Raw genomic sequence first — 14192 nt, forward strand, 5'->3', positions numbered from 1 at the left:
TATGCACAACCAATGTGCATGGACTAAGGCGGGGGATAACTGGAGGGAGGGGTGTCACTGGTGGAGGGGAACAAAGGGAAGGGAGATTGAGACAACTGTAACAGTATAATCAATAAAGCACATTAAAAATATATAAAAAAATAAAAAACAATACTTTGTAAGGCTCTTTCTGGAAAACAGACTGAAACCTGATTCAGGTCAGTAGTGTAACCACAATGTCATTTACTACAATGTAACTGCTAATCATTTCAACATATGAAATAAGAAATAGGAGTGAGGACCAAAAAAAGACCTGAAATAATCTTCTGGAGGGAGGATTCCTTGTAGTACAGGCTTCCCCAGCTAAGCGAGTGTTCTGGGAACCCATTTGTATCAGTGTGCCAGCTGGCGTTGTTGTGAGAGGCTACATTCAGCTTCAGTGAATTTTTTTTGAAGACTCTTTCAACATGTTTGTCCATTTCATGCTGCGTGATTTACAAGCACATCTTCCTACACCATGCTGAGTGATCAGCAGTTTTTGACCAAAAATGGCATGACTCTCATGTCTCACCCTCCCTATTCACCTGATCTTTCCCCAAGCAACATTTTTTTGTTTCCCTGGATGAAAAAGTCCTCAAAGGGAAATGTTTGCTGATGTGGAAGAGGTGAAACAAAAAACAGAAGCACTAAAAGGAATCAAATTGACAAGTTCAAAAACTGTTTTGATCAGAGGAAAAATGTCTTGATAGATGTATTGCATCAATGGAGAGTACTTTGAAGGTAAATTAAGTTTAAACATGTGAGAATAAATACACAATTTTTCTAAATAAATTTGGGTTTTTTTGTCCCCGCTCATATTTCAATTATCAGTCCATGAACAGAAGAAGATTTAAGATGACATTACCTTGACAAGTTCAGGCAGGTAGCTATCTAAACCAGAACCGGAACCTTCCGATTTGCTTTGTTCATCATCTAAAATGGCAAAACAGCTTACCTCAGTCACTTGTAGTTGAACATATATTTTTTTAAAAACAAGAGAAAGGTCATTTCTTTTATGTGCCCTTGAATGCAGTGGATTTCAACTTTGGATGTTCTTTAGAAACACCCTGGAGCTTAAAAAAAAAAAAAAAACTCTGATGCCCAGGCCCAATGGTGAGAGTTTAATGTTTGATAGCTGGTACAGCATGGATACTGTCTGATTATAACTGGCACTAGGTATGAACACCAGCAGCCCACAGGGCCACACCCATGAGACATGTTAAAAGTCAGGCCTCCCTACACCAACTAAGTCAGAATCTTCAGAATCTCTGGAGGGATAAAGGAAAGAATATATGTATCTCCTCACCAGAAGACATTTTTTCATTGCTTTCAGAAAGAGGGGAAGGGAGAGAAGATCAAAGAGAGAATCATCGATGTGAAAAACAAACATGGATTGGTTGCCTACAGTACACACTAGGATTAGGGATCAAACTCACAACCTGGGTATGTGCCCTGACCAGGAATCTAACCTGCAACCCTTTTGGTTACAGGACAATGCTTCAAGGAACTGAGCCACATGGGCCAGGGCAAGAAAAAATATTTTTTAAAAGTTTCTAGGCATTTCTAAGACACAGACAGAGTTGAGAGTCACTGTCTAAACAACAAAAAATTCAAAAAAAATTTTACAATAAACAAACAAACAAACAAAAAATCCCCATGAATTGTCAAAAAAATAGCCAGATCTTCCCACCAATTTCATCTGAGGCTCTGTACCCTAACTTTGCATTGGAAATTCCAAATGATATGATTAATGATAACAGTAATAACTATGACTAGTATTTTAAGTATTGACTCTATGCTAGGTACTAGACATACATTATTTTATTCAATCTTCCCATGGACCAGCAAATTCCATTTTTTAATTCCCATTTTACAGGTGAGTAAACCAATACTCAGAAAATGTAAGCAGCTTGCCCCCAAGGTCTCACAGCTGAAAAACAATGTTTATTGCTGGGATTCAATCTCAGGTCTTCCTTTCTGGCTCCAAAGCTGTGATTCTTTCAATTAATTATGTGATTTCCTTATAAAAATGACGTTAGGGTAATAAATCATAATGTGACATAATCTTTTTTTTTTTTGACAGGCTGTCTGTAAAGAGCTCACATCTGTCTCACCTCTTATGTACATGTGCAATATACGTCTACATTCTATACCCTCTGGCAAAAATAAAGGACACCCGCCTGTACCTGGGGAAAGCTAGACCTACCTACCTTCATGAGAGTCTCCATTTCGCTTTTCTTGCATCGCAGCTTCAAAGTTGAGCTGGAGAATCTTGTTTAGAGTTGTGATCCATTCTTCCATTTCTACTTCACTGTCTGCTGCCAAAAGATAACTACTTTTGTCCTGCATTTTGAGCTCAAAAGCAAAACGCCTGACTTTGTTGTTCTGGAATGGAAAAAAGGTAACAAGACATTTTAAAAGAATTGGAATGGCCTTTAAAGTTTTTCTCTTTATTATTTGCTGATGGGTGCTATTACACTGGCATTTCAGAACAAGTCCCCTCCCCATAAAACCCATCACTATCCACCTTCCCTACTTTATTTTCTCTATAGCTTTGTTTTTCCATCGGACACATTACACATTTTACAATCATCTTATTTGCTGTCGTCCCCTCCAGTGAAATGGAAGCCCTCATGGCAGAGATTTCTTTTATTTAATGCTACCTCCCCTTTGTAGAACACTGCGTGGCAAAAATATAGGCTCTTAAAAAATACTTGAATGAATGAAATTTCATCAAAAATTTTCAATTCCACCCTGGCTGGTGTGGTTCAGTGGATTGAGCGTCGACCTGCAAACCAAGTGTCACTGGTTCGATTCCCAGTCAGGGCACATAACTATGTTGCACGTCAGGTCCCCAGTTGGGGGTGCGAGTGAGAGGCAACCACACAGTGATGTTTCTCTCCCTCTCTTTCTCCTTTCCCCTCTCTCTAAAAATAAAATAAATTATTTTTTTTTAAATTTTCAGTTCCCCTAGCTATTTTATTAATGAATTAGTGTGTGGTATTATGCTTTTAAAAGCAAACCATTATCTACCAATATGCTTGACTTCCTTATCTTAAAATTTTTCATCATTTATGAGTCTCGAAACGTTTGGGACACTGTCTACCTTCCCCTTCTCTCAAGCCTCTAGTTTTTATGCCTGGGGAAGGTTATCTGACTCAAAGTATAAACATAGTAGTCCACATGTATTAAATAATGAAAGAGGAACATGCCCTAGACCAGGTTTCTCAACCTCTGCACTGCTGATGTTTGGGCTAATAATTCTGTTCTGAGGGACTGTCCTGTGCATTGTAGTTGGTTTAGCAGCATCCTTGGCTTTCCCACTAGATGCCAGTAGCATTTCCCCTAGTTGTAAAGCTCAAAACATGTCTCTAGATGTTATCAAACATCGCCTGGGGGTAAAATCACCCCCTATAACTGCGTTGGATAGAGGTTAAGCTCTGAGGTACAGACTGAGGGATATGATATCACAAACTCCTGCCAAACTGTGGAAGGCAGAGCAGACCCCTCGCCTAATAAAATTCTAGCTGGTTAGCTGTCCCTGTGGGAACTTCTCAACACAGGTCTCAGGGGCAGGGCCACCTCTGTGTACTTCTCAGAAACATGAAGGAGTGTGCCACTCCCGGTGAAGGCACAAAACTACTGTGTAGACTGCCTGCTGTGGTGCCCTAATTGCTGCCCTGGACCTCACTTAAACTTCACTTCAAGGAAAGTATCAGAGTCAAAGTCTGGAAGTGAAATGAGTTTTCTTTCCCCTGCATTCCTCACATACTCACAATTATGAAAGTAAAAGTTAAAAGGGGACAGAAGGAGAACATTAGGTCTTGATTCTGAATTATTCCTGTTTCCTTATCTACAAAATAAGTATAATTATTCAAGATTTTAAAGACTTTTAGGGATTAATGTTCTAAACTGGATTCAATTCAGGTCTATTTTAAAATTTGAGTTTTGGCATTTTTTTGAACTCACAGCATTAATCAACTAATTTTTTAATAATGTCCAATAGCAATATATTTTTGAAAACCCCCAAAACTCTTAAACCACAACTTTTGGATCTTAGCTTATAAACAAACATGTATAAAAACAAATACCACTTTTAATTTCTGAAGTCTTAGATACAATTCATTAAGAAGACACCATTAGCAACATTTGAGGTGGGGAGGGGGGAGGATGAGACATCCATTGAAGTCAGAATCTTAGATGCTAAAATATAGACCAGAGACTGAATGACAGACCAGGGATTCCGTACTTATAAATTACCTATATACTGTGTTGATGACTGGTAAAAACTTACAAAACAAAGTAATTACTTCCTACTTTCCAAATGCCAGAAAATTCAACTAAAAAGTAACTTAAAAAGTCTCTCAACTTAAAAATATAAATCAAACTCATACTTGGGAATCTGACATGAGAAATTAATTTGCCATTATTGACAATTCACTCTGGTACTTCTTACTTTACACTGTGAATAAACATACTTTTTGATATAATTTGGTTTCTACAGTGGCAGCTTTTTGGTTGGGTTAGCAGCCAGGAGACATCTATGTGCCAATTAGCTGTTGGTGCGTAATAATTTTCAGTGAATGGGAAGTGATACTGTTCTCTTGATCCAGGGCCCAAATACTCATAATATACTTTCATGTATTCCACACACACCCCTTTTTTGGTCTTACACAGTGGTTTGTTTGTTTTTTAATCAGTTACCAATAATTAAAAACACCAAGACTTAGCTAAAATTTTATATTTTTGCCTTTCCGAAAAACCCAATGGTCTGGTAACCCTGAGCTGGTATTTCCACCCAGCAGCATCAGTCCTCTTTAAATGGGACCACCTGTCCTCCAGTTTGTCACAGTTCCAAGTATTCCCTATGGCGTTACACCCAGGCTCCTTCTTTCACTTAATCGCCTGTTTGGTCCCTGAAAACATCTAAGTTTGGACCCCCAACTTCTGCTGCTGGCCATGATGAAGTAACAGGGTCTGGACTTACTGTCCAAAACAAGATGACGACATAGGATCCTCGAAGTAGGAATCCAACACAAGGAAGAAGGTAAAGGGAATTTTCAGGATGGTGACTGTGCAGAGGCTAAGAAAGCAAATTACTCAACATGGGTTTTGAAATGCACGAGTCCACTTATAATGTGGATTTTTTTCAATAAATATATTGGAAAATTTTTTTGATATTTGTGACAATTTGAAAAAGCTTGCAGATGAACTGTACAGCCTAGAAATATTGAAAATTAAGAAAAAGTTAGGTATGTCACAAATGAATAAAATATATGTAGATAGTAGTCTATTTTATCATTTACTACCATAAAATATTCAGAAATCTATAATAAAAGTTAAAATTTATAAAAACTTATGCACACATTTAGAGACCATACATGGTACCATTTGCAGTTGAAAAAAATGTAAACAAATGTAAAGATGCAGTATGTATGTGTAACATACAAAATATGTGTTAATCGAGTGTTTATGTTATTGATAAGGCTTCTGGTCAACAGCAGGTTATTAGTAAATTTGGGGGCAGTCAAAAGTTATACACAGATTTTTGACTCTGCAGGTGGATGGCGCCCCTAACCCCTGGGTTGTTCAAGAGTCAACTGTAATCCATCTAGATTAAAGCAGAAAGGAGGGCAGCAGGAGTTAAAGTCCTATCACCAGCACGTAATTTCCACAATTGATGAATGAAGATCACAAGCACTCCTTACTAGTAATATGAAGAGAAATTTCAGAAAAAATCGTGAAAAAGAGTTGAGAACAATCATTTTAGGAGAGTGGGGGATGGGTGAGGTAGGAGTGATGCAGGCAGAAATGTGCCTTTAGTGGTACCTTTTTGCACTGTTCGTTTAAATCACATGAACAATTAGATGAAAATGCAGTTTGATTTTAAGTAAATATGAATACATAAACAAGTACACCTGAAGGTCAAACCAGAGAGCTGTGTGTCTAACATTAACCACACTGGCATAAAACAACCTTTCTTGGAGAATCAAGCTTTAGGCTGATGTCATTACCAACAATGAGTCATTTTAAGAAAGAGTCTCTGATAATGGTGACTGTATCTATTGTGAGGAATTGTCAAGGAGATTGTTCAATAATCACACAGTGCCCTCTGAGTGTCCCCACGAGAAAATGCCTGAATGATCTTTATTCGGAGATTGCTCAGGCAGCTTCTGAGTAATTAGACTGTATCTGTGTGCTTTGTGACTGAATGGGTCTCCAAGCTAGAAAGTGTAGAGCCAAGTTTGTTGCCCACGCAAAGCTGGTATTAGGTCTTTATAATTTTTCCTTAGCTTAATCCCACTTTATCTCCTCCCTTCCCTAACTCATTGTTTACCTTTCTGCTTTCAAACACAACTTTAGATCTTTCTGAAAAATGGCAGGGGAATTGGTGAATGGCTAGCTGGATGAATAGATGGGAAAACAGGCAACCTGTTTTCAAAGACAATTCTATAAAGGTATAGAAGGAAAACACCAAATTGGTAAAAGCAGCTCTTTGAGAAAGGGAGCAATTGGAGTCAACAGGGACTTCCACAATATGAATACAGATATCTATAATATGTATATATGTATTCATGTGTAATATATATAATCAAAAATAATTTTTAAGAATAACTCTACTACTGCAACAGCACTATGATAAGAATACATAATACTGGCTGAATGCTTACCATGTGCCACCACTGTCCTAAGCTCTTACATCTATTATTATCCGTACTTAACAAATGAGAAAACTGAGGCTCGGAGAGGTTAAATATTGTCTGCAAGGTTACACAGTTGGTAAGTGGTAGAGCAGGGATTGGAACTCAGTCTGTATCTGAAACCCCATATACTACTCTGTCATTGGTAAAGTTATCACTGAGATAGTACTAAGAACTGTTCTAAATATTTCCAAGTTAGCTCATCCAATTCTTTCATTTAGCCTATTAAGGAAACATCATTATACAAATTTTGCAAATGAAGAAACTTTAGGTAATAGTTCATCCAAGGTCACACAGCTAAAAAGTAGCTAGCCAGGTTTTAAACACAAGAGCTCATGCATAAGACCACTTAATTCTGCCTCTGTGTTATACCTCCCACCTTGTAAAATGATGAAAAACAAGCCTCTTCTCATTTAAAGTCAGCTACTATATTTTTCTACCACAAAATTTCCATTTTTGGAAGTGTTTGCTTAAATCAGATGGTGCTTTTACAAATAAGGAAACTTGATAACGTCTTTCCATATTTACCTGAACCACACCCATACAGGAATCCAAAAATATTGATCCTTTTGGTTCTTTGGAGATCTTTTCATCTTTATAAAAGTTCAAATTGTAGGATCCATCACCAAGTTGAATCAGGTGGAAAAACCGTCTTTTAAATGACTGAGAGGAAAATACACACACAGCTATTGTTTCAAAATGAAGAGTCACAGTCTCTAACAATAACTCACAATTTGACACATATGTAAAAAACAGTTTAGTTCTCTAATCTAATTTTGGTCAATGCCCCAGGTAACTGGGTGAGTTAAGACTCTTTCACATCAGTAATTTCACTGCATTTCAATTTTAAGAAGGTGGTTCACTTAACATCTACTGGTCATTTTTCTCACCCACAGAATTTAGAAGCAATGCAGTGAGTTCCAATTTGGGATGTAGCTCAGAGGAATGGAAACTTTCTCAAATCCCCAGGGTTTTTTGCTCACACAGAATAGAAACTCTTCTCTACCTCATGACGCTGAATGATTTTCCAGCCTCAGGATTAAGATAGTCAGCATTTCCCCCAATTTAATTTTTATCTCCCTGTCGATCCTACCAACCCTTCCACTGTTTCTTTTCTCTTTATTATTAGTTCTTTTCTTTCTCTGGCCCTATATCTCTCTGAGTAGATTTTACACTGGTTTTACTTTCCTCTTTGCCACCTTCTTCCAAATATTACCATTTTCCCTTTAGTCCTCAATTTTTCTTTACTTGACTTTGTCACAGTAGACCTCCACAAAAGAGCTTAGGTTTAGCCTCTCAGTGATGTCAGTGATGTTCTATGAGGTACCAAGTATCATTTTTGTAGTTAATACAGAGGGGAAAAGCCTGTGTTAACAACCATATCTTCATACCATCCCAACGATGATCTCTTCATACTAGTCATGAGAGGGTGACAAGGGTAAGTGGGTGGGTCTGTACAAATGGGTGTCAATCATATTGACCAAAGGGAGGCATCTTACTAGACAATGTCACTTCTATCAGGAAGAACAGCATGCCCATTCATTTTGAGCATTATTCCTAAGACCTTCAGCAAGTAGGGTGATAGTCCTCCTTACCCTCATGGTCACGCTAATTGCACTGTTCATGTTGCCTTTGTACAGCCACCCATGCTTGGTGATTCCACCCTTCAGAGAGCCAAGGGAGGCAGCATCCTAGGAGAGAAGGGAAATATTGCAATCAATCTCCCGTTATTACCTATGTTATTTGCTGTGAGTCTGGTTAATGGGAAAATCATCTATTTAGTCTCAGGTTGGTCCTTGCTCCTTTACTGGAGTAACCATCGGACCCAACACTGAAAAGTCACTTTAGAGTCCACTTACCAAGGAAAGAGAGGGACAAGCCTAAATTTCTCAAAACCCTAGTCCACTAAAAGGTAAAGCTAGTTCTACTCCAAGTTTTTAATTTTAAGTATTTAATGAGCCACAGAAAGTAGATACCACACTTGACCACTCAAGTTGTAAGGTCTTGACCGGTTTCATGAAAACTGTTTTCAAATTACACTCCCCTATAGTTGAAGAACAAAAGCAAATTCCTGGAAAATTTCCCAGAGGCTTAGTTCAGGGAAAGGTGAACAAAGAAAGGGAGGAAGGAAATGTGAGGCAATAAAGGAGTGGTAACATGATGGGGTAACAGGAAAGAAGGAAATGAAGGGAAGAATGTAACAGAGATAGAGGAAAGAGGGAGAGTTAGAAAATAAAAGGAACAGCTAGAAAAGTAAAGACATGTGATCCTTCAAGTTCTGACCCCAAGCTCTGAGATCCAGGCTTAAGGGGTTAGTGCTGCCAGCTGCTGCTAAAAATACAGGCATATATTTGTATGCATAATAAACAGACCGATGAAATATATACACACACAAATACACAACAGCAAGTCTTTCACCACACCCTTCCACACTTTTTAAGAGTACTCCCTTGTGACTGCTTTCCCCCTTTAAAGATGTGCCCAATACACACTTCAGTAGGTACCCTGGGAAGAGAAGACCACACAGTGTCAGGTCACCCAGCTCACAATTCCTAAAACTAGTCCCTTGATTATGATTCTAATTTTTGTAATCAAGAAGACAATGGCATAAAGACTCATTTTATGCTTTTAGGCCATCTCAATATAAATATTGGTGGTTTTATTGCTGTTATTACCAGCAATAATGGAAATAATCTCTGTCTAGGATTTTACAGTTGTTTTGTGTGTCCTTACATGCGTTATTTCAGTTGGCCCTCCTCTTACTACTAATCAGCACCAAGTTTCTAATATCTTGTTTTTCATTTTAAATGACTGCCTCCTCTTCCCAGAATTATTTAAAAAATGGTTTCTAAAATAATTTGCTACCAAGGACATTGTTAATGTTCTTGAGTGGCTTGCTATTATTAGTTTAGCTGACAATCTAAAAAAAGAAAAGAAAAATTAAACTCATGATGAAGTATCCAATGGTGAGTAGACGAAAATGAGAAATGCAGAGATGGGTAGCACTGACATTTTATTAGGTTCCTCTTGCTCAGTGGACATGGTCTCCCTCATGCCCTGCTCTTTTTGTACACACATGTCTCTAGCCATAATCATTTCTCCAATAGGAGGGGGAGTAGGTTGTTAAAATCAGAGTTTCTGGGTACTATATACTTCACTCAAAGTAATCACTGAAAAAACAGCCATTTAAAATTTACTGCCTGCCAGTTTGTTTTAAGACATCCTGTTAAAAAACAATATAAACTTAAGGTCTAAGTAAACTTGATATCTTTTAATAGTGTAGCCACATCTTATCTAGGCCTTTGAAAATGATCTCAGAACAAATAAACAGGAACAGAATATGCTATGCATGCAAAGTAGTCAAGCTAAAACAGAAACCTTATTTCAATCAATCAAGACATTTAAAAAAATTATTCCCCTGTTTCAAGAAACATTCCAATTCCTGTTTTGGCTAAATGTTGGTAATTTTCTAATTAATCTTCTAAGTCTGTAAAATAAATCCATTTTTAAATCCGTGAGTGATCATCTTACCTCATCTTTGTCAACCTCCTCATCAACTTCATAGACGTGAACTGGAAGTTTATCCAACTTGGCCACTTTGCTTTAAAAAGAAGGAAAAAAAAACTTGTTTTATGATTACCTAATCCATAAAGAGATGCTGCATTTCTTCTCTCATGAGAGGAAGCAGCATTTAACAAATCCAAAGCTGGCCCACTCAGATAAAGAAAAAAAACCACCAAAGCCTTTGTTTTACATAGTGGAGTTGAGAACTCCAGAAGCTATGTAGAAAAGATGGCATAGCTTGTTGGGAGTTACATAGGTATTTCAAAATGGGAATGTTTGTTAATAAATAAAGTCTTGGTAGAATAACTTTTAATATGGAGTTTAAGAGAGAACATGGAAAATGAGGTAATTGCATTTTTATTTATTAGGAACCACAATTTTAAATGATGCCATTAACAACAAAAACATGATAATAACATAGCGGCTAGCATTTATTAGTTATTATGTGATAGGCACTGTGCTGTGTGCTTCACATGTTATCTCCTCTAGTTCTACAGATGGTGGGGACTGGTGTTACGACCATTTAACAAATGAGGAAACTGAGGCTTAGAGAGAGCAGAGCAAGTAGATGACATAGGCAGACATAGAACACAATCTATGTTCTTAATCACTTACAATCTTCCCTCTCACTCTCATCACAATCAGAAACTCTTATTAATGCCAAAAAGTGAAATCTACCAGCAATATAAGTATATAGTATAGTAAGTACAATACAACTCAGTCTATTTTCCTTTAGCCATGAGAATAGTATGATCAAGATTGGCAAGTGATTTGGTCAAATGGGAAGAATTTTAAAATCCCCACATGAGTATTTGGGTAAATATAGAACTAAGAGGCATATCCATCTGGAGAAGATAATGCTGGAAGGAAGAGTTCTTGGATGAGGTTTAAAAAAGGCATTTGGGAAGTTGGCTAAACACTCTTAAGGAGTGGCTGAACCACACAAATAGAAAAAACAATAGCTAGGTCCACCAAGAATAGTATAAACAAATTAACCCCTTAGATGCAACAAACACAAAAATATATTAATAGGATCTCAAGTAAAACTTTCAGTGGCGATGGTTACTTCTGAAACAATCCTTCATTATTTGCTTTCAATTTTCATAATCAACTATACTTAAATTTGCCAGCTGCTTCATTTACAGGTGTACTGTTTTATAGCCTCTCAAGGTAAGGCCTACCTATCTCTGGTTCACTTTAACTACCACTAATCAATGTAAACACCTGCTCTTGGTGTATTCTAGAATGAGTTAATAATACCTTAGAGGAGGTAAAGAAATTTGTCTCGGAAATGCTTGTTCTTTGATATACTTTTAACATAAAAGTTATTCAATAAAAAATTAAACAAAAATTTTTATTTATTCAATATGAAATAAAACATAAAACTTTTATGTTTCTTAAAAATATTCATTTTAAGAGAAAATACAATGTAGCATTTTCAATATCCTTATATTTTCTTTGCTTTCTATTTCTCACTGAAAAAATTTCACCTGTTTGAGTTTTATCAGTGGTACCCTGAAAAGAATCACTGGATATAATTAAACCATCTGTGTGTTTATTACCACCTGCCAAGCCCAGAGTACTGGGATTGAGTCCTATTACCAAATACCCTGAAAAAATAACTACCCCATATACACACAAGCTATCTAGAACTATTTTCTCCAACTACTTAGATTGAATAGAAGTGACTTACTTCCGTAAACATTTTCAGTACAAAGAATTTTCCCTAGGTGCATAACACCACCTTGTGTGGTCTGACCATTTACTCACTTTGGAAGCTGTTGAAATTCTCCTGAGTAATCTTCGTATTTATAGTTCACAAGATGCCAGTCAGAGTTATAGGTTTTGATGCACTATTGGAGGGGATTTAAAAAAATAAAAAGTACAAGAGAAAAAAATATATGTGATGACTTTTAGAGAACATTTGGGAAGGTTTATGAATGCACATCCATACATACATCAAAAATAATTTTCCCCTCAATCCTCTCATGCCTAAAATTCTACCATTAGAGGTTCCTCTGAGGCTTAAGAACCATTGAAACATTACCCTTGGGAAAGGGGTCACTTTAAGTTACCATCATTCATGATTTGACAACAGATTTTTTTCCCTTAAAAATTTATTTATTTATTTATTTTGTTTTGTTTTATTATTTTATTTTATTTAGAGAGAGGGGAAGGGAGAGAGAAAGAGAGGGAGAGAAATTTCAATGTGTGGTTGCCTCTTGCGCTTCCCCAACTGGGGACCTGGCCTGCAACCCAGGCATGTGCCCTGACTGGGAATTAAACTGGCAACCCTTTGGTCGCAAGCCGTGCTCAATCCACTGAGCCACACCAGCCAGGGCTTTTCCTCTTTTTAAAATTTTTTTTTTTTTTTTACATTATCATTTATCCCTCTTGGCCCCCCTACCCCCCTGCAATCACCACACTGTTGTTCACATCATTGAGTCCTTTTTTCCATTTTGCTCAATTCCACCCCGTTACCCTCCCCACCTTAGCTGTCATCTGAGAGCAGATTTTATAGGAAACAAACTTCACCCCCTCTTGCTACATTTACACAACAATGTACAGTTTCTGTCTTAAAAGCACTTAGTTCTTAAGAAGTTGTGTGGCCTCTATTAGAACATGAAAGTGAACAGAAAGTGTGAAACATAAGACAACTTCATAATATTTACTAACACTACAACTGGCTCTGTTAGTCAATATTATATAAATCTGCTCTCAGTTTTTCCTTTTATTTATAAGGAACATGGTGAGGATATTAGGAGGAAGGATTCCACTTCACAGTGGCTCAGTGACATTGTGTGTGTGTGTGTGTGTGTGTGTGTATGTGTGTAGAATGCACAAATTGTGAAGCACCCATTGCCAAGGATTCTGTTGGTAACACTAACCTACAGAGAATGCATTAAACTACCTCCTACATAACAGACTCAGTGGGCCAGCATGGTGTCTCATTCAACTATCTGGGAGAATCCATTGAGTAGTATATAGTCTCAAAACCACAAGGCCACATCTGCCAGATCTTCAAATATGAATAAGTCAAAATTAAGAAGTGACATGTTTGATTTAGTTACCATCAGCTTAGTCCAAATAATTTTTCTGTGTAATCAGTTTTTGACTACACATATGTAGACCTCAGTGTGGCAGAAGGAAAGAAAAAGTGAAAACATGGGTAGAGAAATGTATTTGTCTTACCTAGTTGATTGGCTCTTGCTATAACTAACATCATGAACAAAGACCTATTCTGCTTGCTTCTCTTCATTAATCGCTAACCTTTTGATCTATTTCATAGCCTTGTACTCAAATACCTTCTGAGGCAAACTCTCCTCTACCCTGAAGTCATAAAAATAACTACAGCAACAATAGCGGGTGCGTCTCTTGTGTCAGGCTCTATGCTAAGGATTTTACTGGCAAGGTTGTGAAGGGAAGGTAGTGTAAGTTTTTCACATTATCAGTCAGAGAGGTGGCATACACAGGAGACAAGGGTCAAGAACAGAGTGAGAACTTTTCAATTTGTTTGCTATGCAGTTACAAATGTTTTTAAATGCTATTTTATTCTTGCTAATGATTTTAAAATATTTTCAAAGCATTTTCACACTTAAACACCAGACATCTACACTAAAAATTACACTCCAAAACCAGTATGATTTCAGAATTTTCCTTAGGTTTGAAACAGCTAAGTCAAGTCTGACTGTGAATGATACAATCTGGTGGACATGCCATTATTCTCTTTGTGAGGGAAGCCAAATTCGAGACATCAGCAGACCTCAGGGCTACAGAGGTTTTCATCAAGCATGGCCATTAAGTCATGCCACCAAAGTCTCTTGCATGCCATTACAATCATTCTGAAGTATAATATGTACCTGCCCAATTAAAAAATAAATAACCACAAACATACATGATCATGTGTCT

The 14192-nt window shown here is 37.2% G+C and overlaps 1 protein-coding gene across 17 annotated transcripts in view; it reads right to left on the reverse strand.

Moving 5' to 3' along the window:
* DOCK9 (dedicator of cytokinesis 9) overlaps window positions 1-14192 on the reverse strand; it is a 360039-nt gene that overhangs the window by 166600 nt on the left and 179247 nt on the right. For all 17 annotated transcript variants that reach the window (XM_090258025.1, XM_090258022.1, XM_090258018.1 and 14 more), the window contains exons 4-9: window positions 12054-12136; window positions 10251-10320; window positions 8315-8410; window positions 7248-7382; window positions 2229-2403; window positions 884-951 (exon numbers count right to left, since the gene is read on the reverse strand). In XM_090258025.1, coding sequence (XP_090114151.1) covers window positions 884-951; window positions 2229-2403; window positions 7248-7382; window positions 8315-8410; window positions 10251-10320; window positions 12054-12136 — 627 coding nt within the window. The remainder of the gene's footprint in view (window positions 1-883; window positions 952-2228; window positions 2404-7247; window positions 7383-8314; window positions 8411-10250; window positions 10321-12053; window positions 12137-14192) is intronic.

Source organism: Furipterus horrens, unplaced genomic scaffold, assembly GCF_987537825.1.
Source record: "Furipterus horrens unplaced genomic scaffold, mFurHor1.1.pri manual_scaffold_12, whole genome shotgun sequence".
In the NCBI taxonomy this organism is placed as follows: domain Eukaryota; kingdom Metazoa; phylum Chordata; class Mammalia; order Chiroptera; family Furipteridae; genus Furipterus; species Furipterus horrens.